General features: G+C 46.6%; 1 protein-coding gene across 2 annotated transcripts; it reads right to left on the reverse strand.

Moving 5' to 3' along the window:
* Positions 1–13,970: 13,970 nt before the first annotated feature.
* On the reverse strand, positions 13,971–26,925 carry Cxcl12 (C-X-C motif chemokine ligand 12). 2 transcript variants are annotated; one of them, XM_028753463.1, is made up of 4 exons: positions 26,749–26,925; positions 23,817–23,934; positions 21,765–21,851; positions 13,971–16,767 (listed from the first exon to the last, which is right to left on the reverse strand). In XM_028753463.1, exons 1-4 carry the CDS (start codon positions 26,807–26,809, stop codon positions 16,752–16,754), a joined length of 282 nt encoding a protein of 93 aa, XP_028609296.1. In that variant the 5' UTR covers positions 26,810–26,925; the 3' UTR covers positions 13,971–16,751. The 2 variants fall into 2 exon arrangements, with proteins under 2 accessions (XP_028609296.1, XP_028609294.1); XM_028753461.1 differs by lacking the exon at positions 13,971–16,767 and adding an exon at positions 16,810–19,265 and having other exon boundaries at positions 26,749–26,888.
* Between the last annotated feature and the right edge of the window lie 1,014 nt (positions 26,926–27,939).

The following is a 27,939-nucleotide window of genomic DNA, read 5'->3' on the forward strand; positions in this document are numbered from 1 at the left end:
GCGGCCAGGCTTTTGTCTCAAGGCTGGCCATCTTGGAAATCTGCAACATTTATTAGCTAGCCATGGCCTCTTTCTCTACCTGTCTGTAGACCAGGGAGTCTGTCAAACTCCTGGTATCTCATAATTAGCACTTGGCATGACTTTATTGATGACATTTCTCTGCTTGATCTCCTTCATCTGTGCCAAGAATCTAACACTTCCTTTTCCCACTCCAGGACATTTCTTCCACCTGCGAGCCTGTAGCTTCCTCTGACAACTGACAGAGCAGCATGCCAAGTAAGAGACACATTATGCACATGTCATGTGCTGGGCTTTTTGAGGATTCAAACCCTATCACCTCTTATATCTAATGACAGTCGATAACAAATAGATAGAAGGCAAAAATGTGTCTGGAGATACCTGTTTTGTTTCAAGGCAACCCCATCCTATCACTGCAACATCTTCCCACTCCTGACATCTTCACATATTCCTCAGTATTCAGATGTGTGTGGACCAAACTGTTAACTCCATTGCAAAAACAAACAAACAAACAAACAAACAAACAAAACCAATGAGGATTCAAGGTTCTACTGCTTTAGACACACGACTGAGAAAAGCACTTAACTCACCTGTATCCCATCAACAAGGTAGAAGTCTCATCTCTCTGTAGGGGCCGAGAAACTGTCAGGTATGACAAATACCAGGTACATCAGAGGGTGAGAGCACACTGAGTTGGCATCCTTTATCTGCAGAGCTGTTAAGGGCTATCCTTTCTATCCACAAAGCATTTGTTTACAAATGAAAGCCTCAGGCAAGGAGCCTGGGACTCCTGAGCCATGTGACAGTTGTGGGGGAAGGAGAGAACTGAACCCCAGATCTCCCCTAGGAGAATCAAGAGCATCCATGAGTCCAGATGCCTTTCTAAAGTCTTCAAACATGGTCAGGTCCTCTGTCTGATGTGACTGAGTGTGTCTGATGTTTCTCTCCTTCCTTCCCAGACTGCCATGGTGTGATTGACAAGCTGTGCAGCCACTTAGCGTGAGCAAGTCTATGGATTCTGTTGAGCTCATCATGTAGGAGGCAGAAGGTCCCCCCTTCCTACTCCATCCCCACATCCCTGTTCTCCAGTTCCCAAAGCCACAGCTCCTGCCACTCTTCCTGCCCACTCCCAGAGTCTTCGATCTCCTTCACAGAAAGCTAGGTTCACTTCCCAAGGGATCTGTATCTCAGCCAGGTTATGGACGTCTTCTACTTCCTGAAGCTAAATGTAAGGCATGAAGGTTAGGGAGAGGAGATAGAGGAGCGCAGAGTCTGAGAAGGGATGCTGTAATTGTGCTGAGATGCAGAGAGGCAATTTCCTTATTCTAGAAAATCCACACAGTTCTCTGCGCACTTTCTGTGAGAATTCGGATGCTCCAGCTCTCTAGGAAAGGCCGTGCTGCTGCCACATGTTCATGGCACAAGGGCTTTACCACACCTGTCTGAGTCTGAGTGCTCTTGCTTATAAACTGGATCAGTGGCATCTCCAGAGCACATATTGGTCACATTGGTCACAAGTGTGAAAGGATGGGGTGCTGGTATGAAAACACAGAACAGAAAAGTTCAGTGTAGCTACAAACATGACTGTGGGGTTGGTTGGTTACTTGGTTGGCTGGTTTTTCAAGACAGGGTTTCTCCGTGTAGTCCTGGCTGTCCTAGAATTCACTCTGTAGACCTGGCTGGCCAGGAACTCATAGAGATCCTCCAATCTCTGCCTTCCAAGGGCCAGGATTAAAGGCTGTGCACCGCTACAACCAGGCAAGAAATATGACCATGTTTTAAAGATTCTGAGTTATTATCATTAGGAGAGAGAAGTTAGCCTAGTAAATAGATTTCAATTGTAAAGTGTATTCTGAACCTAGAGTATTTTAAGTTCTCAGATTAGAAGATCTGTCCTCCACTGTCAGCCTCTCCCTGTTCAGCCTCCTCTCTATCCAGGAAACAGGAGCTGTGCCCACGTCTATGTGCACAAGGGCAGAGCTTTAGTCACCACATCTGTAGTGGAAAACATGATCTGATCCTCACAGCTGTGCACTCACAGACTGCTCTTCCCCAGAGGGCATGAGACATGTTGACAGCCTCCATTCTGTCGCATGCTTTCTCCTTTTTTTTTTTTTGATTTGATGCTGCAATTTTCCTTTTTGCTGCTTCTTCTTCTTCTTCTTCTTCTTCTTCTTCTTCTTCTTCTTCTTCTTCTTCTTCTCCTTCTCCTTCTCCTTCTCCTTCTCCTTCTCCTTCTCCTTCTCCTTCTTCCTCTTCCTCCTCCTCCTCTTCTTCTCCTTCTCCTTCTGCTCCTTCTCCTCCTCCTCCTCCTTCTCCTTCTTCTCCTCCCTCCTCTTCCTCCTCCTTCTTTTCCCTCTCTTCCCCCTCCTCCCCCTCCTCCTCCTGAGTTGTTGCTCCTGACAGGGTATATGCATTATTACACAGTTCAGGTTTTCCCAGCACTTCTCCTTAAACAACACTCATTCTAACTCAGAAGCACCCTTGGACCCCGAACCCACATCTTCTGCCTAAACCCCTCACCTCTGCCTGTGGCTCCCTGCAAATTGCAATGACAGACTGGAAATTGCCATCAAACAGTTCCAAATTCTCCCTGCCCCTGCCCATGAGGAACAGAGCTTCTGCCATGGGTGTGGAGCTTGCTTTTTTTGTGTCCTTTACAAGACACAGTGCTACATGTCAGCTATGAGTATTTGAACAACTTAAGATGAAGTCCAAAGTGCCATGGGTACAAGTTGTCCCTGGAAATGTCAGTTGAACAGAAAGCACCTGATCAAATGTCCTCTGCCCCCTGGAAACTCAAGCCTGCAGAGCTATGTGAATGCATTAGCCTCCCATTCCCCTTGGGCTCCTGAGCAAGGCTCCTGTGCAGCATGCTGGACTGGTACTTTCTGGAAGTAAGAACTGGAAAGAGCTGGTCCTTGGCGAGCCTCTTTCCCAGGTATTGAAGCACTGGAAGGTTCCCATGGTGGTCAAAGGGAAAACTAGTGCCCTGAGGCTCAGGAATGCCCCAAAAGGTTAGTCACTCATGACTTACAAGGCCATGTGACTTGGGCTCACAGTACCATGTTAGGAATTCCCTGGAAAGAGAAAAAGACAAAGTCAGCCTGTGGCTGCATCTGAGACCTCCCAGACTAGCTATGTCCAGCCACTCATCCTGGCCCATTTCTACGGCTACAGTTGAGAAGATGGAAGTCACTGGGAATGTTGTGCACAGCCTCCTTTGCCAGCAACCCAACAACCCAAGCTCTCAGCCACTAACCTCTACTCCCCGCTTAACTGGCCATTCTTCAGCAGACAGTAAGCATCTCTCTGTAGTTCTGTCTAGAAATCCAAGAAGTGAGACCTATACCTGGAGGGACTGTGAGAAAGGCCCAGAAAATTCCAGGATGAATGTAGATAGGTGATAGGTTCATGTTAAGAGCCAAATAGATGTCAGATCTCCAGTGCACCGCTTCTTGACTGTGCCCATTTGTAGGAAAAGCGGCTTCTAGTAGCATATTTTTCATAATACCTTCTGTTGGCCTTTTCTTTTCTGCTTGACAATATCTGTGGAATTGTGCTCCTCTGGGCCCCCAGATGCATCTTCTGAGTTAGACCTGTGCAGAAACACCGGGAGCTGACCCATGACATCACTTGCAATGGTGGCTAGCCCTGCCTACCCAGTCACTGGCTGCAGTCTAGATTGACAGGATCCCAGCCCAGCAGTGATCACCACTATGGTCATATGGTCAGCAAAAGCAGTGTACGGGGCCTGAGGTGAGAAAGGAGATCTGGGAAGGAGGTGCCGCTGTGTAAACAGATGACTTTTTAACTAGACTTACAGGACATGGGCCGTTCCAGTTCATCTTGTGCTAGAACCCTAGGGGAAGAGTCAGATGCCAGATTCTAGAGCTGGCATGGTATATAATTTAATCTCTGAGAAATACTGGCATGAACTGAATTTTGGCTCAAGTAACAATTTACCAGTGTGGACATGAGTGTACAAAGAAATACATAATCCTGAGAGGCAGCCATTGCTGCCTTTACTGTCAACATGAGCAAAGAACATGTGTAACATGTTAAAAATCCTGCTGATTTATCAGGTATTCTTCAAAAACTCTTTCTTCAGTACTTCCTGTGTCAGCCAAAAAGATCAATTAGGCATAAAGACAAAGACCATGGCATGGCAGCTAGCAATAAAGCAGCGCATCTGGTCAGGGAGAGCTGTGGAGAGCAGCAGGAGGAGGCAGCGCAGGCTGACAAGAGAGAACATCTGTTAGGGGTCTCTGAGGAGGCTGCATGGGCAGAGATGGTTGGAAAGGACGGGTCATGTCTTATAAAGGCTACGGAGGGCTGCCTGGTACAAAAGCCCTACTAAGGCAGGAGTCTGGCTTGTTCAGGAAGAAAAGGTCAAAGTGACTGTTACAGAGAGGGGTCAAGTTAGGGGTGAAGAGAGATGGTGGTACAAAACTATATACAAACTTTATATACATTACTTTATATACATATACTTATATGTATACAAACTTTTATATACTTATACTCTGCATAAGCCGGGATCACTGGAGGGTTTGAGCTGAGATATTGTGGCCTGTTATTGTCCCGAACCACTGTGGCTTCTGTTAAAAAGTGAACCACTCAGGAGGCTAGTAACACATGTGGCTTAGACAAGATAGTAATGGTAAGAAGAGGTTGGGTTCCGGAAGTGTTATTCAAGTTGCTCCTTCAGTTCATTCATGACGAAACTCAGAGTTGAAATCAGGATGACGATAGGACTTTGGCCTAAACCCTTGGAGGGCATTGGTGGTTTGCAGAAACAGGGATGGTGAGTTGTGAGAGACGGCAGAAGTGGGTTTGAGTTACTGTTTTTGCATGGGATACTGTTAACAAGGGAAGATATGTATGCAGGTTGAGAGCTCAAGAGACAGTCTGGGCTGGGGTCAGCAGTCAGGGGTGAGTGTCTTCATGGCTGCATGGTGTTCGAGGCCGGAACTGAAGGGACTTTTGTGCTGTGGAAGAGCAGTCTGAGGTAGTTCTGGATGTTTCAGGACTTAGATGTCAAGAAGGAAGAGGAAGCAGCTGAGAGTCATGAGAAAGTGCAAATCTGAAGAGGAGGCAGAGTCCTGAAAGTCGACTTCCAGGAGGGTTACAGGGTCATGTGATGCTGATAGAACAAGTACACTGGAAACTAATAAACGGTGGTATGGTTTGTGTTTGCTCAGTCCAGGGAGTGGCGCTATTAGAAGGTGTGGCCCTGTTGGAATAGGTGTGGCCTTGTTGGAGTAGGTGTGTCACTGTGGGGGTGAGATTTAAGACTCTCATCCTAGCAGCCTGGAAGCCAGTATTCTTGCTAGCAGGCTTCAGATGAAGATGTAGAACTCTCAGCTCCTCCTGCACCATGCCTGCCTGGATGCTGCCATGCTCCAGCCTTGATGATAATGGACTGAACCTCTGAACCTGTAAGCCAGCCCCAATTAAATGTTGTCCTTATAAGAGTTGCCTTGGTCATGGTGTCTGCTCACAGCAGTAAAACCCTAACTAAGACAAATGGATTTCCTGATGTGAGTTTCCTGATGTTCTTGTCAAAGAATCTCCTCATGATGTAACTGAGAGGATCGATGTTTTAAATGCAATCAAGTCAGGGAAGACAAGAGGGAAGAAAGCAAACATTTACATCATGAGAGCAGAATCATAATGTAAATATTTTGGAGATAGGGTTTGCCAAAGGAGTTGCAGCACACAAGTTGAGAACCACTTCTTTAGGAAGACCCAGAGGTGTATGCATAAAACACAGAAGTGCTTTTGTTTTTTCTCTTTTTCTATAAATTTTGTAAAATTTTGTAAAATTGGCTGTAGTTTTTTATACTAGGGAATGGGTTTCACTGTGACATTTTCATATGTACCTTTCATTGTTTGTCACTATTATTCCTCTTTCTTCTGCCTGTCCTCATGCCTCCTGGACCATTCCACTGTTTCCTTCCTTACCCCAGAGTCCACCTGCTACCATGACATATATACTAACTATTCTTGTTCCCGGCCCCCTCTCTGCTTAGATCTCCCCATCCGGTCTCATAGACCCTGCATAATTTGCTTTCTATTGCTGTGATAAACACCATGACCAACAGCAGCTTAGAGAGGATACAGTTTGTTTCATCTTGCAGTTGACAGTCCATCATGAAGAGAAATCAGGGTAAGGACTCAAAACGAGGCAGGAACATGGAGGGAGGAACTGAAGCAGAGAGCATGCAGGAATGCTATGTACTGGCTTGCTTTTTTATACAACTCAGAACCACTTGTGCATGGGTGGTACAGCATGCAGTAGGCTAGACTATTCACATCAATCGCTGATCAAGGATGTCCCCCAGATGTGCCAACAGGCCAGTGTGATGGAGGCTTTTCCTCAGTGAGAACTCCTCTTCCCAGATGACTCTAACTTATGCCAAGTTGACAAAAACAAAACAAAAAACTAACCAACACAGATTGCTCTCTACTTTCATGTACATGTATGTACACATATATATGTACAAACACACACATATGTATATATATATATATATATATATATATATATATATATATATATATATATACACACAGATACAAGTATATATAAATTTAAATTCAGATTCTACCCATGAAAGAAAACATGTAATATTGTCTTTCTGTGTCTCACTTATTTTGTTTAATGTTGTCATCTCCAGTTATATCTGTTTCCAAAAAAAAAACCCATGATTTTATTCTCTACATCCAAATACAATTCTATTGACTGTGTCTCTTTCTATCTATTCTTTTGCGGAAGCACCGTAGGTTGATTCACCCTATCTGGGCACTAGTATTATTCCTACAAGAAACGTGTAAGCTTTTCTCTTTTCCAACATCAGCACTGCCAACATCTGTAGTTTTTTTCCTGGGGTCAGATGGAATCTCAATGCAGTTTTGATTTACATTTCTATGATGGCTAGGAGTGTCAAAGCACTTTTTCAAGTATTTCTTGGTTGTTTATATTATTTTCTTTGAGTATTATCTATGTAACTTATTATCCTATGTATGGATTGAATTAGTTGAGTTTTGTTTGTTTATTTTTACTGTTTCCCTCCTGTTTAAATTTCAGAGTTATTTATGGATTCTAGATACTAATCTCTTGCCAGATGCACAGTTGTCAAACATTTTCTCCATTCTGTATACTCTCTCACCGTTCGGCTGATTGCTTCCTTTATTCTGCTGATAGCTTCCATCACTGTGCAGAAGTTATAAAAATCATTTTCACAAAATCTCACTTGTTGATTTAATGATTTGTCAGTTATTTCCTGTGCTCTTTGAGTCCTTCTGGGAAAGCCTTCACTATGCTGTGCACTGAAGGGCTTAGCTCAAGTTTTCCTCTACCAGTTTCAGAGTCTCAGGTCAAGATCTTAGGTCCATTTTGAATTGATCCCTTTTTTATAGCACTGAAGAGAAGCATATCTAGTTTCATTCTTTTACATGTAGATCCTCAATTTTCCCAGCACTGTCTTTCCTCCAACATCTTTTTGGCAGCACAGGTGGCTGCAACCATGTGGGTAATTCTAGATCCTTCATTCTGTTCCACTGGTTGATATGGGGTCTCTCTCTCTCTCTCTTTCTTTTTTCCTTCCTTCCTTCTTTCCTCTCTTTCTTTCTCCATTCATTCATTTATTAGTTGATTGACTGCTTGATTAATTGATTGTGCCATGCTGCTTTTATTACTTTGGCTCTGTCATATAATTTGAAGTAATACTGTGATGCTTACAGCATTGCTTTATGCTCTGAACTGCTTCCATTATTCAGGGTCCTTTGTGGCTTCATATGCATCTTAGGATTGAGTTTTCCTACTCCTGTGTAGAAAATAATTGGAATTTTGATATGGCTCGCATTGCATCTGCAAATTGCTTTTGATACTGCAGCCATTTTTATTACACAACTGCCATTATGTATGAGTGAAGGAAGTCCTGCAGTGTTTAAACGTCATCTTCAGTTGCCGTATTCATTGTTGTAAAGTTTTCCTTGTACAAAAGTTCACCCTCATAATTAGGTTTATTCCCAACTTTTTGGTTTTGATGAACCAGCCAGCTTCTTTGGGGCCTGAAAGCTATCTTATAGTAAAAACAATTAAGTTGCATTCTTGTTTATAATTAAATCTCTGCTTCTTAAAGACTGGGCTATGCCCCACCTGTCACTCTAACTATAAATGGTACTGTACTGCCTGTTCCAGGAAACAGCAGTCTTGTTTGTCTGTTTGTTTGTTTCAAAAAGTTGTTACGACTACCTTGCAACTGTGCCTTTGTTTCTGGAGGTTGCTGTGACCATCTTGCAATTCTACCTTTGTTTAAAGTTTATTATAACCACCAGTTGTTATGAGCACCTTGTTATGTTCTGCTTCTGTAATCCTGTCCATTTGCCTGCCACCCTCCCCCATTTGTAAACTCTCTACCCCTGAGCTATAAAAGCCTATCTTCCTCAATCCAGTGCTGAACTCTTGAACCCTGCCTTAGGGGGAGGCAACCCATGTGCGTGAATAAAAAACAATTGCTTTAATCTAGCCATGATAATTTGGGTCCGTGATCTTTTTCTTTACACCTTTGGGATTAACAATCTGATTTTTTAAACCATTATGAATGGGAATTTTTCCTGATTTCTTTCTCATCAAATTCATTATAGGTATATGGAAAGGCTGCTGATTTATTTTAATACACGTGTGTGTGTGTGTGTTCAGGCACCCACATACATGCATTTATGAGTGTGGAAAGCAGAGAACAACCTTGGCTGTCATCCTTAGGAACACCATCCACTTCTTTTAGATGCCGTTTCTCACAGGCATGGTTACTTTAACACTTCATTTACAGACTCACCACAACTGTTTTCCAGGGCTGTGTCTCACACTGAGCTGTGGCAGGGTAAATTCAATCATAACTCTTTCCCCTCTCTTCATCTCTCATGTCCTCCCCTCCTCTCCCCCAGGGATGCTCCTGTCTCTGCCTGACTTCCCAGTGCTGGGATTACACACATGTACCACTATGCCATACATTTTTACCCATTTCAGAGGATTGAACTCAGATCCTCACTCTTTCCAGGTAAGTATTTCAGCACTTAACCATCTCCAGAGCCTGCTGCTGAGTTTTGCGTGCTGACTTTCTATCCTGCTATTCTGTTAAAACGTTTTCTCTTTAAACCAGACCTATTTGTTTGCTGGTACAGTCACTAAAGGTCTCTAAGGATAGGATCCTATCATGTGGGAACAGGGATAATTTAACTTCTTTTCCTGTTTTGTATCATCTACACCCAGCTCCCCTAAAGCACTCAACTTTTTCTTTCATTCATTCTTGGACTGTTCTTTTAGCTTCTGTTTCCTTAATCTTTGCCCTGATCTTCATCATTTCTTTCCATCTACTGCTTTTAGGTTTAGTTTGTTCTTGTGTGTGTTTTTTAAAGATGTTAATGAATATCATTAAGTTATTTATTTGAGATACCTCTGATTTCAGAATGTAAACTCTCATAAACTTCCTTTTTAGAATTGCCTTAGTTGTATCCCAAAGGCTTGCTATAAATCAGAGAAAGATTAGAGTGCACACGTTCCACAAACTGTTGAGCCTGTCTGTGTTGGACAACTGTCCGTTGTCACCCAGAGCAGTCCTCACTGCAGCATCTTCTCTTCTATGCATACCAGAGGTCCTTGCTGGCCGCATTTACCTGTAGACTAAACAGGTTCTTACATGTTTATGGGACTCCTCAGACCCTGTTCTCTTAGCTGGCTAGTGTTGGGGGATGTCTTCCAAGTGCATTAGGAATATGGGAGACAATGACAGCCCTGAGATCTACACAGCATTTCAAAGTAATATGCTGGAGCCCCAGCGTTTTGGGACTCCACAGCAGTAATGGAAGATAAATGGCTTCAAAAGTTGACTCACTTACTGACCTCAGGCACAGGGCTGGGGAAGCTCTGAGTTACTCTCCACTGACAGGTTACCTGTCCTTACTACAACTGCTTTCCAGGGCCGTTTCTCACATTGGGTTAGTTAAATTCAAGTACTGTGGCCTGTGATGCTTTCCAGTCCTCGGGACCCCAGGGTAGCTAAGCTTTAAATAGGTTCACCCTCAACACAGAGACAAGCCACTGACTGTCTTCTGAGTCACACAGAGTGATTAGAAAATAGAGACGGCTCAGCAGTTACCTTTGCAGTCCCCCAAGCCTGAGGGTTCAGTCCCAACAGTCAAATAGTAGAGAGAACAGACTTCTTCGAGTTGTTCTTTGACTTCTCTGATACACACACACACACACACACACACACACACACACACACATTATTATTACGTCTGCGAAGTTCCAGTGTTATTCCTCTCTGGAATAGAGTTTGATTTTTTTTTCCTTATCCTGGCTTTTTCCTTTGTTGGCTCACAGTAGCTAGGCAACTTCCAGTCTGCAGTTTAACTGGGAGACAATTATATTTTCTTTTTAAAAGATTTATTTATTTTTATCATGAGTACCCGTGAGTGCTTGCATGTGTGCATATGCACACCGTATGTGTTCTAGTATGTGTGAAGGCAGGAAGAGTGTGTCTCAGGCTGGAGAGTGTGTCAGTCACAGGCTGGAGCTGGAGTTACAAGCTGTTGTGAGCTACTCTGTGTGGATGCTGATTACCAAACTTGGGTCTTCCATAAGAGCAGAAAGTTCTTTTTTAACCATTGAAGCATCTCCTCAACCACAGCCTTTTGTTTTAAGCAGAGATATAATGTTAATATGTTGTTATAGACCGTTATAGCCTGTTGCATGTAATCCAGGATAGCTACAAATGTAGCCCACTACAAAACCACACACTTAAAACTTTACTAGACTATGTATTATTGGTTACTTGATTATATGGTTCCTGAGCTGACAATATCACACCATAATATCATGCAAAATAAACTTATCTGTGTTCTCAATATTTGCATGCATGTAATGTCTTCAATTTTACCATTGTTTGTGGCTTTCAGTTGTGGTATCTTCCAGGCAGATGCTCAGAATGGTACACCAGACTTACCTGTGTTCATAGTAACTTGAAGAGTGAAATGTGGCTGTTGTCAATGAAGTCTTAATCTTCCATTACAAATAGTAGACATTTGATGTTACTTGGAAGACAGGTGAGTATTCTTATTTGATTATTAAGGGTGTTCCCCACCTCAGTTATGCCTCAATGGGCTGTCTGCGGCACTTGGCCCTCTGCCTCATCCAGCATTCCGTCAGTCAACAGCAGTTCACCGTACCTATGTTCTTTACAAGTCTGAATGCCCAAGCACCCCTCACCACTCCACCCCGAGGGCTCCCTTCCATTTTCAGCAGTAACCGAAAGGCCTGGCTTCACTCTGCTTTGTTTCTATTTGGTCTTGTGGGTCTGGAAGTAGATGCTACTCTGTTTACCCCTTCACTTGGGGTATCAGAGTACCATTGCTGAAAACTAAGAGCAGTTTATGACCCAGTAAGAGTGCCAGCTCTTTGCTGTTGGTGTTGGCTTGTGGACACCAAGTCTCTCTTCAAGTATACTCTAAACACTCATCATGATCAGGTGCTGGGAATAAATCTCATGCAAAACATCTGGAGCTTACATCTCAATAGACGCCCTAGGATGGACTTCACCTAGACATTCATTGTCTTCAGTTTATTCTTGGACATCCAGGCTGAGATTGGATTCTGAGACCCATCATGCACCTGTAGGGCTATAGCTCTAGACAGGCCAGTAGGTGTTCAACTGTCTCTCCACAGGTGATTCTAGGCTCCTCAGTTTGGTGCTCCTAGGTATCTTTAGGGAAGGAAGAGTATGTAGCCCCTAAATGGACTCTGAGCATGTTCTAAATGAGGAGAGCCTGGACAACACATCGGAGACTTTAATCAATCTAGGATGACAGGCATAGTCTAGGACACTTCTATAGTCTCAATAATCTTTCCCTGGAGTTCCATCTAAAAGCAGGAAGTGGGCTGTAAGAAGACCTCAGGGGAAGCTTGGCAAAGAAGTCAGGAGACCTCTAGCAACTTCTTGTTCAAGCACCAGCCTGTGGCCTCCATACCTGACCTGCTTGGCCTAATTGACTTAGAAATGGCTACTTTAGTGTTACTGGAAGAAGTTGTTTTTGTTTTTTGTTTGTTTGTTTGTTTGTTTTCCTGGACAGAAGAGGATCTAACTGGAGTCCAGGGTAGGGAGTATGGACAATGATAATGCCTTCTGAGCCTCTCTACTACAGGTTCTCCTGTCTCTTCTCCACACCTCTCTCTGAATCCTGCTGATCAAGACTCAACTTTTTCTGCTTCTCCTCTAACTGTCCACAGTCCTGAGTGTCAAGTCCTCACTATGAGCACAGAGAGAAAGAAGTAGAAGGTGAGGCTCTTTGCGACCTATCTCTGTCCCCCTGAAACAAGATCAGCCCACAGCTGGCTTAGGTGTCCATGCATCTGATCACCCTCGTGGTTTTCTCACACCTTTCCGGACCGCTGGGACCTTCTCACCATGGGTGTGAGTACTGTCTTTGTACAATTTACACCTCTCCTATACAGGCAGAGAGAGGAGGCAGGATCCTAACTTCCTTAACTGTGCTGGACTCCCCATGTGCAGCTCCTATAGAGCAACTGTTGCTTCGAATTCACAAGGATACCCTCTGGGCCCTCAGTAGACTGGCTCTCCAAAGAGTATACTTTCTCTCCTATCCCTGGGGCCCTTCACTGTAGCCTGAATTAGACACCTTTCTGCTCTGAGCTTCCCTAACTCTGTGCTGTATGCAAATGCCCAGTCTGTTTCACACACAGAGGGAAAGGGACATGATGGGTTATGGACATAGAGTGTTTAGAGTGAAAACTGACGATCAGGTCTTGGTGCTGGAATAGCAGCTTGCTATTCTTGAAAGAATGCTGCTCTGATCCCAAGGAATCCACGGGGACCAATGGAAGACTCCTCGCCATCACTGGCCTGGAGGAGTAGGTGCAACCTTGTCACTGGGCTTTGCTGTGGGCTGTTTGAGAAGCAAAGTCAGTTGCTTTTCTTCTAGCACTATGAACCTCATAGCACAGGAGGTATAAAGAGGGGACTTTCTGGAAGCAGAGGGCCTTTTCTATCATTCTAGTCAATCTTGTTTTCTCTCTGTTTCTCTGTTATGGATGGTATATGACTGAGACCCCCAAGACCAAATAGTATGTCTCAAGTCATGCCTTGGACAAAGAGAGAATGGTATTTATGCTCTTGCCTGTTCCTTATATTTCCACACCTATGTGGTCAGATAGTCAGTCCCACGAGAACTCACATGAAAATTATCCTATAAGTAATGGGAAATTTGTGGGTATGGAGGGGGAGGTGGTGAGATCTGAAACATTGCGGACTCAGACATTAGGATCTTGGTGCTAGCCTCTCTTTTACAAAATGGCTGAACGTGGAATAAAGAGAATCCAAAGACCAAACCGTAAGAGACAAAGGCTCTGTCTGTTGGGGAAGCAGGATTCTTGGAGGAAGCTGGCCAGCAGGAGTCAGCAAATTATGCTTTGACTTCCATTAGCTCCCTCACCCAGGATATGAACATGCAGAATATTGTGGTTTTCAGCTGTGTTACAGGGATAGAGTCCTTCCTCTGTCACTTTCTACCATGACCTACATGTGTAGTGTGGGCCTTCCTCTCCCAAATTCTTGTGACTGTAGGGAAAACTCCTGCGACTTTACACTAAGTCATTGCCTGTACAGTGCAAGGCTGTCGGGCCTCTAAGGAGCAGTCCAGGTCATGTGGAGATGATGGAACACCTTTTCCTATAGAGATCTTCTGGCACTGGCAGTTAGACCAAGAGGAGTGAACATCAGGGCCTGCTGCCTGCTAAGCTCTTCTGCTAAGACTGCACAGTCTCTTCCGCTAAGCTCTTCTGCTAAGACTGCAGAGTCAAGTTTGAGGTGGATAAAACCAAGTGTGAAAATTCCACAGGGTAAAGCTCACTGAAGATGCTTGGCAGCTGCATTCGAATACAGAACTTTATTAGGAAAATTGTAGGTGAAGATACATCATTTTCATTGATATGACTTCAAAGTAGAAATGGCTTCTCAAATAACTGTCATATATTAAAAAAAGAGAATAAGAAAGCACACACTGCATGTCGGAAGCTGCCTTCTCCTGGACCATTTTCACATTATCTGGGAGACAGAACTGAACAAAATACAGTATTCACCACATGCAACACTGAACCCATCGGTGCTTAGACACTGCAAGCCCATCGAGGCTGGCAACTTTGCTGAGTGGTTTTTTGGAACTTGGCAAGAGCAGAAGTCTGCTGGGGGAATTTGGAGGATTCTATGGAACAGTTTGAAGAATGAGGTTACCTTAAAATGGGCCAGGGAAGCTGTATGGAGAGAATATATCCCCAGCTCTCATCCAGCTGTGTGGAGAGAATACATCTGAAAAAGGGTGCATCGCCTGGGGATGACTGACCTCTATGAGGACCGAGGACGCCCCTGTGACACCGCTGAGATAATCACCCATGAGAAGATAAACAGAACCCACTGGAGAGGCCTTAAGGCCTCAGGCCAAGTCCCACAGAGGAATGCAGCCTTTTGCTCTCCAAACCCTCTCTCAAAGCCGACCAGGCAATGAATCAGAGGGCTCTTCTGCCTAGGCTGCCGTCCTTGCTAATGTCCCACTGTCCTCGGGAGCCAGCAGCACAGTGTATAAACACAGGGTACAAATCTGGGTTTCAACACAAAGCAGACTGTATGTCTCCAACCCCCTTTCCCTATCCAGATGCAAAGACTGGTAACAGAGGGACTGGCGGCCTGGCAGGTTACTTGGCGCCCAAGGGAATACTGACAGCCCCAGGACCAGCAGGGACAGCTAGGTGTCCCGGGTCAACAAGCATTCAAGGGCTGCTGTGCTTGTGTTTTGAAAGCAAGAGAATGGGGGATTAAGGTGGGGAGAGACTTTTCCGATGTAAATGTCTTATTTAAATGCACATTTGCTTTAGGCAGGCTGTCTCCATCTAGAAACTGACAGAGGAATTGATACACAAATCCAGCTCCCTAAGGTTTCTAGCCTTCTCTTTTTCCTCCTTGTGAAGGAGACTTTGAAAGGATCCCTAACTGATATGAAGATGGAAGGCTGTCCTTGTTTCCTTCCAAACAACACCCTTCAAAGCTCGGATTAGATACAAAGTGGTTGTGGCACAGCGATCCAGTGGTGTGGTTTCTATTCCAGGGGCCCCAATGTTCTAGTCAAGAGGGTTTAAAATAATTTGTTATCCAAGTGAGGATCCAGCTCTGTAACTAGCCCTGTACCCCGAATCCCAACTGGCTTAACACTTTTAGGTTTTTTGTTCAAATTTGATTAAAATCTTGCTGATTGGATTTTGCATCTGCTGTGAACTCAAAGGACTCTTCATAGAAATCCCCCACCACACACACATCACTAACAATTCTATAGATTTCAAACACTTTCAAACACCTATTTTTGAAGATTATCTTTCTGTAGCTTATTTCCTCTGTCTTACTCGGGTGTCCAGCCTGCTGGCCGCTGCCCTCCTTCCTGTCCTTTACTCCCTCCGTCCATCTTTGTCTTTTTCATTTGAGGAACTAGAGACTGGCTCTTAACTGTGCTTTCGTTAAAGTGGCAGCAAGCTAGCATAAAATCTGCAGAGAACAAAACACTCTATGCTTCAAAGAGAGGAACCAATTCCACCCTTCGGCTTTCCTAAGGAAAGGTAGATAGCTTATTCCCTTTCCAGAGAAATGCCTGCCCATCAGGGTCCAAACCTGATGCTCTTATTCATTGACTTTTAAAAATAATTGAAAATAATTGAGAGCTGTCACTCCTCAATAGAAGAATGCATTTGGTTCCAGAAAGCTAAAACCCCATAGTTTTAAGCTAATGGTTATGGAAATATGGAGGGTCTACAGTTCGTAGAGCTAAACGCTGTTGCAAACCATCTTCCTTTGGGCTTTGTGTGTCCAAATGAGCCTGTGAGCAGGGAGACAGTGGGGCTGTTTCTGTGACCACAACCTGGACCTGGGGCCATCACCTCATACTCAGCCTTTGCATTTGGGTTAGAGACAGTGCACAGACAAGACATTGATCATGGATAAGAACATAAGCAGGGGGTTGAAGAAACAATATTCCAAACAAGACATAGATGCGCGCAGGGTTTGGGGGAACACCAGACATTTCCTTTTCCTTCTCACTGTCCCATTTGAATAAAGGATTTCATCTTGAGAGAGTCCTTTTTCAGGGTCATGGAGACAGTCTTGCAGACACATGGCGATGGATGGATGAGACAGAGTGATGAACATGGTGGGATGAGGAGGACAGCACGGGATGAGGGCAGATCTCACTCTTCCCTGGCCTCACACTACTGCCTCAGCTCGGGAAGCCCTACAGTCCTTCGGGGTAGGGACACCCAGTTCCTATTCAGAAAAAGGTTGAGCCTCCTGCCTCAACTCAAAGAGACAAACCTGGGGAGCCACTATTCAGAGAAGGTTCTCCATGGGAAAGATATGAGAACAAAGGAAATAACATACTGGCCTTGGCCTGTCACCAATGACGTTGGAAAATCAGACTAAACGAAAATAATCACCACGAATCTTGCTACATAATAAAATGGTGAAAGTACAGCAAAACTGTGTAAAGCAAGTCCCTTGGAAACTGCTTTAGCCCTGCTCAGGAGCAGAGGAAGTGGCTATGGGCTCTTCCCTAACACTGACTTCAGACCTAGGCTCCTTCTGTAAGTTCCTCAGGCGTCTGACTCACACCTCTCACATCTTGAGCCTCCTGTTGACAAGAACAGAGGAGACACATTAAGGCGGATTCTCACCATGTGGCTGGGATGCTGCATGGCCTAGCAGGAGCCACAGGCCCTAGTTCAGCTCGCAGGGTGTGTCTTCCGAGGCCTGAGATTGTGGGAGAACAGGGAAGGGCACAGCCAGGGCTGACGCTGAGGGTCTGGATGGTGGCAGGAAGCAGAGAAGACGGGTGAACATGTCAAGCACACGGTAAGGCAGACATACACTGGCACAGGAGGCATGATACAAGGAGCACATGACAAGGCACACTGCCTTAAACTTAGGACACTGTTGTTGAGACTATGCATTGACCCCAGCAACAGCAGATGCTCTGCGTTTCTGGGCATCCCCCGGCCTCAGAACTCCAAGAGAAGAGGCTGTTCCCATAGCTTTCAACAAATAATCATTCTTCCTTGAAATCTCCTGGCTGGTCCCACACCACCAGAAGAGGTCTTGGCACTCAGGAGGTGGCCTCTGGAGCTGCAGATCCTTCCAGAAGGCATTTATACTAGACAGTCCTTTAGTAAGGACTACCCCTCTCACCTGCCTGAGAATCACAGGAGCACATCCTACTTCAACCCATGGTTAGATGAAATCAGCTTATCAGGCATTTCCATGAGGACTCTGTCCAGGAGGCTGGCTGGGGTTGCCCATTAGATGGGCTTCATAAGCACAGAGGGTTCCTGGGAGCTTGCTGTGGTTCCTAAGAAACAGACTGTTCTAGTCTCCACAGACTGCTCTCCTAGAAGTTAGAGATGGATGGTGGGAGGCAGAGTCCATGGGCATTCAGAAAGTGGTCATCCAACTCAGGGCAGCATCTGTTTGGCCTTTGGTTGCTAGAGGATAACAGCTCTTCCTGGAGGGGCGGGATATCCCTTTCTAAGCAGAACTATGGCTTGGGCACAGATCTGGCCTTCAGAAGTGTTTTATTGATAATAGAAGGATCCAGCTGAGGCCACTCAGACCAGAATGTAGCTAGCTGCCACAAGAAGGGCAGAAAGTACCCCTGGGCTTGAAGAGGTGCCCACCAATAATCCAGCGTGCTATCCTTAGATCTGAGGAGAGGACATGGGCCAGGAGAGCTGGCCAGATAAAAGGTAAGAGTTGGTAACACAGATCTTCCCTGAAGCTCCCTAGCAAGACCCCTCCCAGCAAGGACCATGAAGGGCTCTACCTGCTTAATGTTAGAACCTCTAAGGAACACAGAACCTAGGGACCCAAGAAGGCAAGACACACAGGACCCTGGGCCTCCTTCCCCTGCAATCCATTTGGCACATCTTCAGATCATTTCTTCTTTCTGCACCAGTTATGAAAATAACACGCAGCGGTGTGGGGTACAAGATGTGTATATGTGTGTCTACATGAGGTAAAGAGGGTGAAGAAAAAAAAATCCTCCAGAACACTACTAAAATCAGAGCTTTGCCCTCTCCATTCTTCTAATCCAAACTGGCAAAAAAACAAAAACAAAACAGACAAAGATTGCCAGGTGAGGGTGGTGGGTTGGGGTAGTAGATAATTCCAGAGCTTTAACCCAACTCACAGAAGGCAGACATCTCTCAAGAGTGAGGATGGAGGCCGTGGTGCCCAGACAGCACATACCATCCCAGGGATGCTGGCACCAAAAGTGAGGAAGACAGACTAAGAGTCCCTGAAGCTGCTGGCCCTTCAGAAAGTACCAGAGCACATCTGTCCTCCCCATGAGGGACCCGTTTAAAGACTCTAAAGTGAATTGTCCCATGAAAAGGTTCCCTGGGAAGCAGCTGATATGTGTTCTCTGAGATTTCATCCTTCCTGCTTCTCACCCAACACAGTCTGCAGAAACCCCTTCAGGGTGGAGGCAAAGCTGCTCCCCAGCTGGGGCAGCAGGGCTGAACGCAGTTCCTTCCCAGGCTGCAGGTATTTGGAAAAGCTCCTGGTGGGCCTGAGAGCAAGTCTGTTACCTCATGTCCTGAGAAGGCCACAAGGGGCAGTGTGGCTGAGGGGAAGACACATGCCCTTTCCTGGCTAAGCAGACCACCCTGGCCTTCATGGGACTGTAGGTGTGAGCCTTGTGAACTCCTGGCCAAGGGGGCTCAGCTCGGGGCAATGCTGCCAGGCTAGGCAGGTCCTCTGTGGCTTAGCCTCCACCCCAGTCTCTGCACATCTTTCTTCTTAGCTTAGCAGACAGAGCAGGGCCTTAAAGAAGCACATAAACACAGCAGCTGGTGTAGCCACCAGGGCAGGAAAGCCTAAGCACCTGCCCCGGGGTGTGGGGTCTGCCCCCAGAAGAGGGAAGAGTTTACCATCAGGTTTGAGCACCTGCCCCGGAGTGTGGGGTCTGCCCCCGGAGAGGGAAGGGCAGTTACAAAGCGTGGAGCAGAGTGCACTGCGGTCCATCTGCAGGAAGCAGGTAACTAGTTTTTCCTTTTCTGGGCCGCCTTTCTCTTCTTCTGTCGCTTCTTTTTTCCTATCTTTTCTTTTTTCCCCACTTTTTCTTCTCTGCGCCCCCTTAGATAAAATTAGTAGAACCATTAATCACATTGCAACATAAAGGAGTGTATATATCCCAGTTCGCATGGTATCTACCGGTGCCTTATGAGCCGATTTAACTCGGTCTTCAGTTTGAGGCCTGGAGGCCACTTGGCAAATGTGGTTCACAAGCAATTTATCAAAGTAAACTAGACACTCTCCCCACCCAAAAGTTAAACAGGCTGCCCTAACCCTATGACCCAGGAACGGCTCACAGGGACTGCCAGTTTGCCAGGCTGGTCCTGGTTTTCACCATCTCTGTTAAAGCTCACTCAGAGATAAATGTATGTCTCAGAGAGCAGGGAAGGAAGCCCCGGGCCTGCCTTCTTTTTCAATGCAGAGGTGAACTCCGCCTTCACTACAAATCTGCATTTCTAATTACGGAGCAGGGGAGGTTGAGGCCCCAGGCTCAGGCAGCCCTCCAAGAGAGGCTGAGGAAGGGGGGTGATTGATCCCACCTCTCTTTTCTGGATGCTGGGGAGCATCCCCAGGGATAACTGAGATTGTTCTAGAGAGCTAAGGAGAGGGATGGTTAGCAGAGTTTTTATTAGAGCAACTGGTTTGTGACTGTCACATTAAAATGATTCAAGCTGAATGGTATTTAATGATTTATGGGGTGAGGCCACCTGTTCCCACAAAAGCCTGATATTAACATGGCCCGGAGTCATGGGATGTTTTACATGGGAAAATAGGCAAGCTTGATATTACTGGGGTTGAGTCTGGGGATTACATGAGGATGTTAGGAGGAGAACTGAGGAGAAGGAGGGGGAGGGGCAATTAGTGAGTCAAGTATTATTCGTCAGAAAACTAGCTTGGGTTAAAAAATATATATATACACAAAAACCTTTCGCTGCAGACTCAGCCTGCTCACGGAACAAGCCTGCCGCAGTGTCTGTCGCTCACAAAGACTGCAGGGCAGTCCCCAGCAGCTGATTGGCAGGTACACCTATTGGTTCAATCCTCAGAAATGTATGTGCACTCCATCTAACAACTAGTAGATTTTATTTCAGGTAAATAAATTCCCACATCCAGTAGGAGGTTTACAGCATGAAACAATTAGCATTTTATTGCTAGTGCATATAACGTCACAGTTGATACAATTTCATTACAAGTGGAAAAATACACTGTGGCTGACATTGCAAAGCTACAATACATTTATATGTCATAGATATTTCTTTACAAGTTGCCAGTAGCTCCGGATCGTAGAGATTACCTACTGACATTACTATGGCTCCACTTCAAATATATGAATTGACTACAAATATATTCTGAAATACATTTGTCTTCTAAAGAAACATAAAAAGTGCACAAAAATATATGTAAAAAATGCCTTGCAAATAGTTACCGAAACCACCAGGGCCGTCTGTGATCATAAGAATGTTTCCAAGTTTTATCTTGTCTCCATTTCTGATTGAAACCCAGAATCTCCACTTCATGGCAAGATTCTGGCTTATGCCTTATTATTTTTTTCATCTCTGATATTGAAAAACCCAGAGCCCATAGAGCCACTGTTTAAATATATAGGACGAGGGCAATTACAAAAGTCCAGTTCCTCAAAGTTTTGAAATTTAAAATTCCGGCTTATGATAATTCTCAGACTTGTGTTTTGTGGGTAAATCTAGGCATGTTCTCACATTATCCAGGAGGGGCTGGCTCCATTCTACAGAAAGCCAAAGAAAAATCTCACAAAGGGCCCAAGTGAGAAGAAAAGCAAAGGGAAGAGAGGGAGGGAGCACCCCAAGTCACTCTCCTTCCTTCCAATGCAGCATTGGTCGATCAGGCTAGAGGTGAGAAGCCGAAGTCAGTTGAAGCATGCTTTTGGAGGCAAGCAGAGAGCAGGAACGGCTAGGAACGGCTAGGAACGGGTCTCTGAGCACAGCACCCAGGGATAACTTCTAAAGGAAGCTTCCATACCCCAGCACTGAACTGGAAAAAGGAGCCTCTGCTCTATCTTGAGTTGAGTGACTCACAGCAAGGCATCTGTCCAGGGGCGCCCCCTGCAGGACAAGCCCTGCAGCACTCCTCGGACTCTGCTCTGGTGGAAGGATTACACTCTAGGGCTTCCTGCAAAGCCACCACCAGTAACTGTGCCCAGAGGCCCCAGGGAAAAAGAGAAGCTCCAAAGCAAACTGAATACAGACCTTGAAGTAATCACTGCTTTTAAAAATGAGGATGAGGATGAGGATGAGGATGAAGCTAACTGGTTAGGGTAATACAATTTCTTAGAAAAACCCCAGTTATAAAAGCTTCATTGTGCACGGGCAAGGGCACAGATGAATATAAGCTGCAATACCGTACCATATGCTATGGCGGAGTGTCTTTGTGCTGGCAAACCTCAGCATGACCCCAGTCAGTGCTATCCCACTGGCCAACCTGGCCAGGGTTCAGGCCCTCCTCCCCACCACTGCCCTTTCTCTCCCACCGATGTCAGCCTTCCTCGGGGGTCTACTGGAAAGTCCTTTGGGCTGTTGTGCTTACTTGTTTAAAGCTTTCTCCAGGTACTCTTGGATCCACTTTAATTTCGGGTCAATGCACACTTGTCTGTTGTTGTTCTTCAGCCTTGCACTGCCAAAACACAAGGGGAGAGACACTGTACAGCCGAGCAGGAGAAAGGGCTCGCCTGGGCTCACCCGACACACCCAGCTGAAGATCCTCACTGAAGCGCCCAGCTGCTGTTCCTGGAAGCCTCAGTTTTGGAAGACATAGCCCTTGAAGTGTGTTGGGACCACCAGCGCAGTTAGGGATGTGTTAAGAATGCTCCCCAGGGGACACAGAGAAGAGACCACAGCAGAGGCATTTGAGCTTCTGACCAAGCAGGAGCTTGGCAAGGGAGTAAAGCCAAAGGAAAATGAAGGATGAATATCCTAAAGGAGCCAAAGCACCCAAAAGATGCGGAGGGAGAGCCACCCAGAAGGCGCGAATGACTGATATCATGGGAGGAAGGTCTTAGGAACTGCTGGAGAGTGCCAGAAGCAGCCTAAAAATGTTTGACTGATCATCTTGATAGCACATAGGACAAACTTAATGGTAGCTCAGGAGGAAGATGGCAGGAGTCCAGAAGGGGAGGAACAGGGCATGTGAGGTGAGATTGTTCAGGTGGGCAAGGAGCAGTCTAGACAAATTGTCCAATGGTTGCCTGAGAGTGTTTACAAGTTCACAGAATGCTTCAAGGTCGTAGCTTTGTGGATCTGTTAAAATTGACTCAATGTTCTTCCTCGCATTCCTAAGCTTCTTAGTGAGGAGCTGAAGTGATGAACTTATCCCCTGGTTATTCTCTATGAAGTCCTGGATGCCAGATAACTCAAAAACCAAACCAAACCAAACCAAACCAAACCAAAAACAACAAAAAACCCACCCAAAAAACAAAGACAAACAAAAACTATGAGCGAATCCTCCTTCCCAGCCACTGAATTGTCTCTGGGGAAAACAAATGCCTACTCAGTGTCCTAGGGACAGGTCAACCTCTTCAACAGGCTGTCCTTTAGTTATTCCGAGGGATGTAACTTCAATAGGAATCAGGGGGTTACAGTCTGGATCCCATCATTTATTAACTTAGTGATCACCCAGAATCAATAGTTGTATTCGACACTGAATGTTCAGGGCCATTCCCAGGACAGTGCACCAGCACAGCCTATGCCAAAGTGAATTCACCGTCTTTAAAATACCTTTCTCAGGGGAGTATTGTATTTCAATCAAAATAGCAAAAATAATATTTACCATCTAGGTCTCTATAGAAGCATACTGTACCTAACACAGCAGCGAAGGCTGGAAAGGAAGGCTGACCAAGCAGAGAAAGCCTAAAGCAGTCACTTTTGAGGAAAAAAAAAAGCCTCTGGGCTAGCATGGCATTTGTTCCAGCTGCTGTATCCTTATACTGTTTTTAGTGTTGTGTCATCTGAGGATGGGAACTCCTGATAGGAGGCTTTGAGCCCTCACCATCCTCAGGTATGTGAGGAAAGTTGAGTACATGACACATCTCTGCCAAGTCTATCATACTCTGAGTGAGATGTTTATATCATTTATATATTTGGGGCTTTTCTTATCTCCCACCTAAATTTGAATCAAATGCTGGCAGCTACCATCACCCTCCAGCAAACTCAAAAACTCTAAAACAAAATGACCTTAGAATGTTGACCTCTGAGCACATGAGTAAAATTGACTCCTATGCCATCCTGGGCCTTGTAAATTTGTTTGTTTGTTTGTTTTCTATATGAGAAAGGATTAACTTTGGACACCAGAGCCTTGAAGCTGACAGGAGAGATACAACTGTCAATAGCTGAGGGCTGACCTCCGTCAAGTCCATGGCTTTTTTTGTAAAGAGGCAGCCCACTGTGCTGCAAGAAGCAGCTTAGAAAGCAGGAGAGTGCGAAACCATGAGAACACCAGGGTTCTGGGAACAAAAGTAGCCTTTGAAACTCATGTCTGATGGTATATCAGTGTCCTCGTGGTGGTAACAGCTGCCCCTAATTATGCCAAGTCTGAGGCCCTCTGTACTGTGTTCCTCTCTGGGTGATGACGGCTAAGACTTACACAATCTGAAGGGCACAGTTTGGAGTGTTGAGGATTTTCAGATGCTTGACGTTGGCTCTGGCGACATGGCTCTCGAAGAACCGACAGGGGCATCTGTAGCTCAGGCTGACTGGCTTACCTGGAGGAGAGGTAGAGAGATACAGGAGCAGTCATTGCTCTGCCTGGTGCTGGGGGTTTAGGGTTTGATGATTCCAGTGGGGAAGAATCAGGAGCAACAGCAGGAATGGTTACAGAAAGATTCTTACAAAGACCATCCCCTTTGCTAGGGAGCACAGTGAGATTTGACTGGGCTGTTTCCACGGGACAAAAGGACCCAGGAAAAGTGGAGGCTCTAGGCTCCCTCCTAGTCCCTCTGGTGCAGGCCTGGGGGTGAGAAGCTTCCCTCTACCACCTGCAGTTTTCCCCTCCTCCCTCATCCTATCCTAAGCCCTGGAAATCACAAAAGAATCCAGAGGGATTGGCCCCTCCTGGATTTACCTTCTATCCAGCTTTTCCCAAAGACTGGGGTCAACTGTGGCTTTTATGGTCACTACCTGGATGCCTAGGCCTCCTGGATCCTATTACTAGCTTTGTTTGCCAATTCACCAATTTGCAAAATGCTATAATTGACACTCATTAGTGTAAATTAGCGAGGGGCTCCTTTAGAACCCCTCTTAAGACCCACCCTTTAAGTCTAGAATTGCAAACCCAGAGGACTGGATTTGTAGCTGCTCCCCCCACAACAACAAGATTTTATCTTCACTTTACTTAACATCCCAAATGTTTAGATTTATGGGTCTTTTCACCAAAGTTTAAAAGTATGGCTGAGAATAGTTAGTCCCAGGATTTTAAGTTTGCTTATTCAGAGTTCCAGGGGACTTCTAGGTATTCTGAAGTTCTCTACCTTTGGGAAGCAGCTGGGAGAAGTGGGCCAAATTAAATATATGATGGGATTATCTTCTTCTGCAGGTGTCATTTAGCTAAGGGACGTGTGGCCTGGGAAGGGTAGTATATTTAGACACTAAAACATAGGGAAAGCAGACTTCAGCTACAGACCAAAGTCCAAACCAGCTCTGCTGCCGCTCTGGGCTCGGAACCTAGAGAGCTGGGCTTAGAGAGCCAGGGCCCATTCACTCTAACAGGCCTGGGAAGCCTGCTGTGCTGGGTTTAACCAAGGAAGTCTAGAGTGTCTAATGTCTAGCTGCTGAGTTGGATCAGCTGATGGGAAAAAACAGGAACCACAGCAAGGTTAGTCATGCTGCAGCTTGAGGGCTGTGTAGGATCAGAGGGCACACAGGCACTAGGAGGTAAAGAAAGAAGCTCATCTGGGCAATGCAGTGGGGTCCTGCCTAAGAACAGGTCTGATCCCAGACACTTGGTTGTAGAGAAGTCAACAATCCGACTCTTTGTAGGATCAGAATATGTCTGAGGATGAGACACCCCGCTTTCTCTGGACAATTGCACTCTAACCTGGAGGACCCGCGTTCCTACATTCTTGCCTCATACCTAACATCCCAGAAGTCAGTAGTGTTTGCCAGAGACTGTGACCCTTGCAACGCCACCAGCTCATTCAATTATTAATGCCCAAATCAATGTGATCCATGACGGGACACTGCGGGGCCAGTGGGAAGTTGTAGCCTCTCGGGTGTTCTCAGTAACAGGAAAAAATAATCTGACTTGCCTTTCTTTTTTACTATCCGATCAGCAACTGACTATTCTTTTACAAAACATTGCCCTCGGACTAGGCAAGTCCAGCCTCTCCAACCATACTTAGCCAAACACAGAGTCCACTACTTCCCGTAGCCTGTTGTTCACGGGGGCGAAAAAACTCAAACCAATGCTTTGGTGCCCTTGGGCAGCATTAGATCGCAGCCTCACCAAGAGCCGCGACTGTCCCTCAGTTCTCTCCAGGAAACACCACAGTCTAGGAAGACGTGGGCCCGACTGGTAGGGTTTTGTTTTGTGTTCAGAGGCAATGGTTTGTTTTGTTTTGCAGCAATGGTGTCTTGTAACAGCGTTGAGAGTTTTCTCTTCAGTGTCAAAAGAAGAAAACAAAATGAAAGCCCTTTCCCAGTGAAAGAAGACACCACCCTCGGTCTGGGAGACTGAACTCCGCTGCAGCTCCCATTCCAGAGCTGAGGACTCCGCGGCTGGCTACAAAAGCGCCCATTTGCAGGTGTGTTTGGGGGTTGGGGAGAGGTGTGCATATAGCTTGGGTAACTGCTGCGCCTTTGTCTAGTGACCCCGGTAAGAAGAAAAAGGGGCAGCGAAGAGACGCGTGCTCAGGTCCGCGTCGCTACGGACCAACGAACTGTGCAGAAGCGCAGCCCTGGCTGGCCGCGAAGAGTTCAAGAGCTGCGTTGCGCTGCCTGTGACCGAGCCCCTCGAGGGTGCTGTAAGAGAATCCGCTACACTCGCAGGGAACGAAACTCTACTGCACCACCGAACCTATACCCAGCCAAGCACCTCCAGCTACTTGACCGGCCTTTAAGCGTTTGCTGACACACGCACCACCCGAATGAATCTCCTGCACGGTCAACTCTGGGACCGCGCTGCCCTTCGCCTCTGGAAACATCTGGGCGCGGGTGGACACTAGCTGAGTGCAGCTGGAGCGCTCCGGGGCCCAAGCCCGGGACACTGTCGCCCACGCTTCCATCCCGCGCCAACCCCACTCCTGGCCAACAATCCTGCGGGTCCTCTACTGCAACCCTCTCTAGGTCCTGCGGGAGCGCTTCGAAGAGCACAAAACCTCGGTGCGACCCGTGGGACACGGGAAACGGCACCCGGAGGGAGTGCGCCCTGCAAAGTGGGCTGCCCCAAGTTCGCCTGCAGTGAACGGCGCCGAACAAGTTCTTTCCCTTAGACTCCGGCCCGGCAGAGGAACCGCGGACCCGAAGGAGCCCCGGCTCAGAGCTGCGAGCCTTTCCCGGGCCCGGGCGCGGATTGCACTCACCGTCGCTGATGCAGAGCGCGGCCAGCACCAGGGCCAGCACGGCGATGACCTTGGCGTCCATGGCGTGGGCAGGAGGGCTCGCCGGAGGCTGCAGAGCTGGACAGCAGGAGGACACCGAGGTGGACCGAGAGTGAAAGTGCGGCAGCGGGAGGCGCGCGCTGGGCGCTTTAGAAGCGAAAACCAGGCGGGGCGGGGCGGGGCTCGTCAAGGGGCGGGTCTGGAGTGTGGCTGGGGTCTCTGACGTGCATCCCCTGCGGAGCGGCCGCCCTACCAGTCCCCTACCTACCCACCCCTTTCTTGGCGCCCTCAGTGTCCCCGGCTCCGCTGGATGCTGAGACCTTTGATCTTCCCAGTCTCCAACTTGGGCGGGCTCTTTGGGTCTGAATTGCAATGAGGCTGTGCTGTAGAGCGTAATGCTCCCATCCTGCAGATAGAGAAACTAAGGAGCTGTCGAAGGCGAAAGCGGTGAAATAAGAACCAGAGGGACGAAACAGTCTGTTCCAGGCACGAGGGTCTGTTGCGCCGCATCCAAAAGTTGCCAGAGAACCCTTTCATCGGTGCCAGGACCTCAAGCTGACTCACCTCGTGCCCAGGGTGTCTGGGCCGCAGTGGACAGCTAGGTTTAGGGCAACGTGTACCAATCTACAGTTAGGATAACTTGAACTCCAAGCCAAAGTCTCACTACAGTCACGCCCGGGAAGATGCAATCTAACCTGGGGCTGTGCTGCCCAGCCAAGAGACCCAGCGGGTCTTCCAGAGATAGAACCGTGAATTTTCCTTGCCACCTCCCCTCTGTACCCCTGTTCTTGGGGGTGGGGTGGGTGATCACAGCCCTCACCCTGCAGAATGGAAACGGAGGAGAAATGACTGAGAGTTTCACTCCCGCGAGACGTCCTCTCAGTGCTTGCTTTTAAATGGGTGTTCTTAAACTTCAGTGTTTCCTGCCTTTCCCAAAGAAAGTCCAGTGTTCTAAAAAGAACGAAAGAGTTCCCTACCGCCCGGCTCCCTAAAACCGTGCTTCTGAAGGTGATCATTGGTGTCTTTACAAATGCACCCACTGGGGTTCAGCCCTGCCAGTAGACCGTTGTGCTCCACTCTGGTCAACCAAACAATCCCAACCCGGGTGTGGGGAGACGTGGGGGAGGGGGCAGACCGCAGCCTGGAGAGTTAGAGGCTGGGGCAGCGTCCTTT

This window comes from Grammomys surdaster, unplaced genomic scaffold, assembly GCF_004785775.1.
Source record: "Grammomys surdaster isolate TR1022 unplaced genomic scaffold, NIH_TR_1.0 125950, whole genome shotgun sequence".
In the NCBI taxonomy this organism is placed as follows: Eukaryota; Metazoa; Chordata; class Mammalia; order Rodentia; family Muridae; genus Grammomys; species Grammomys surdaster.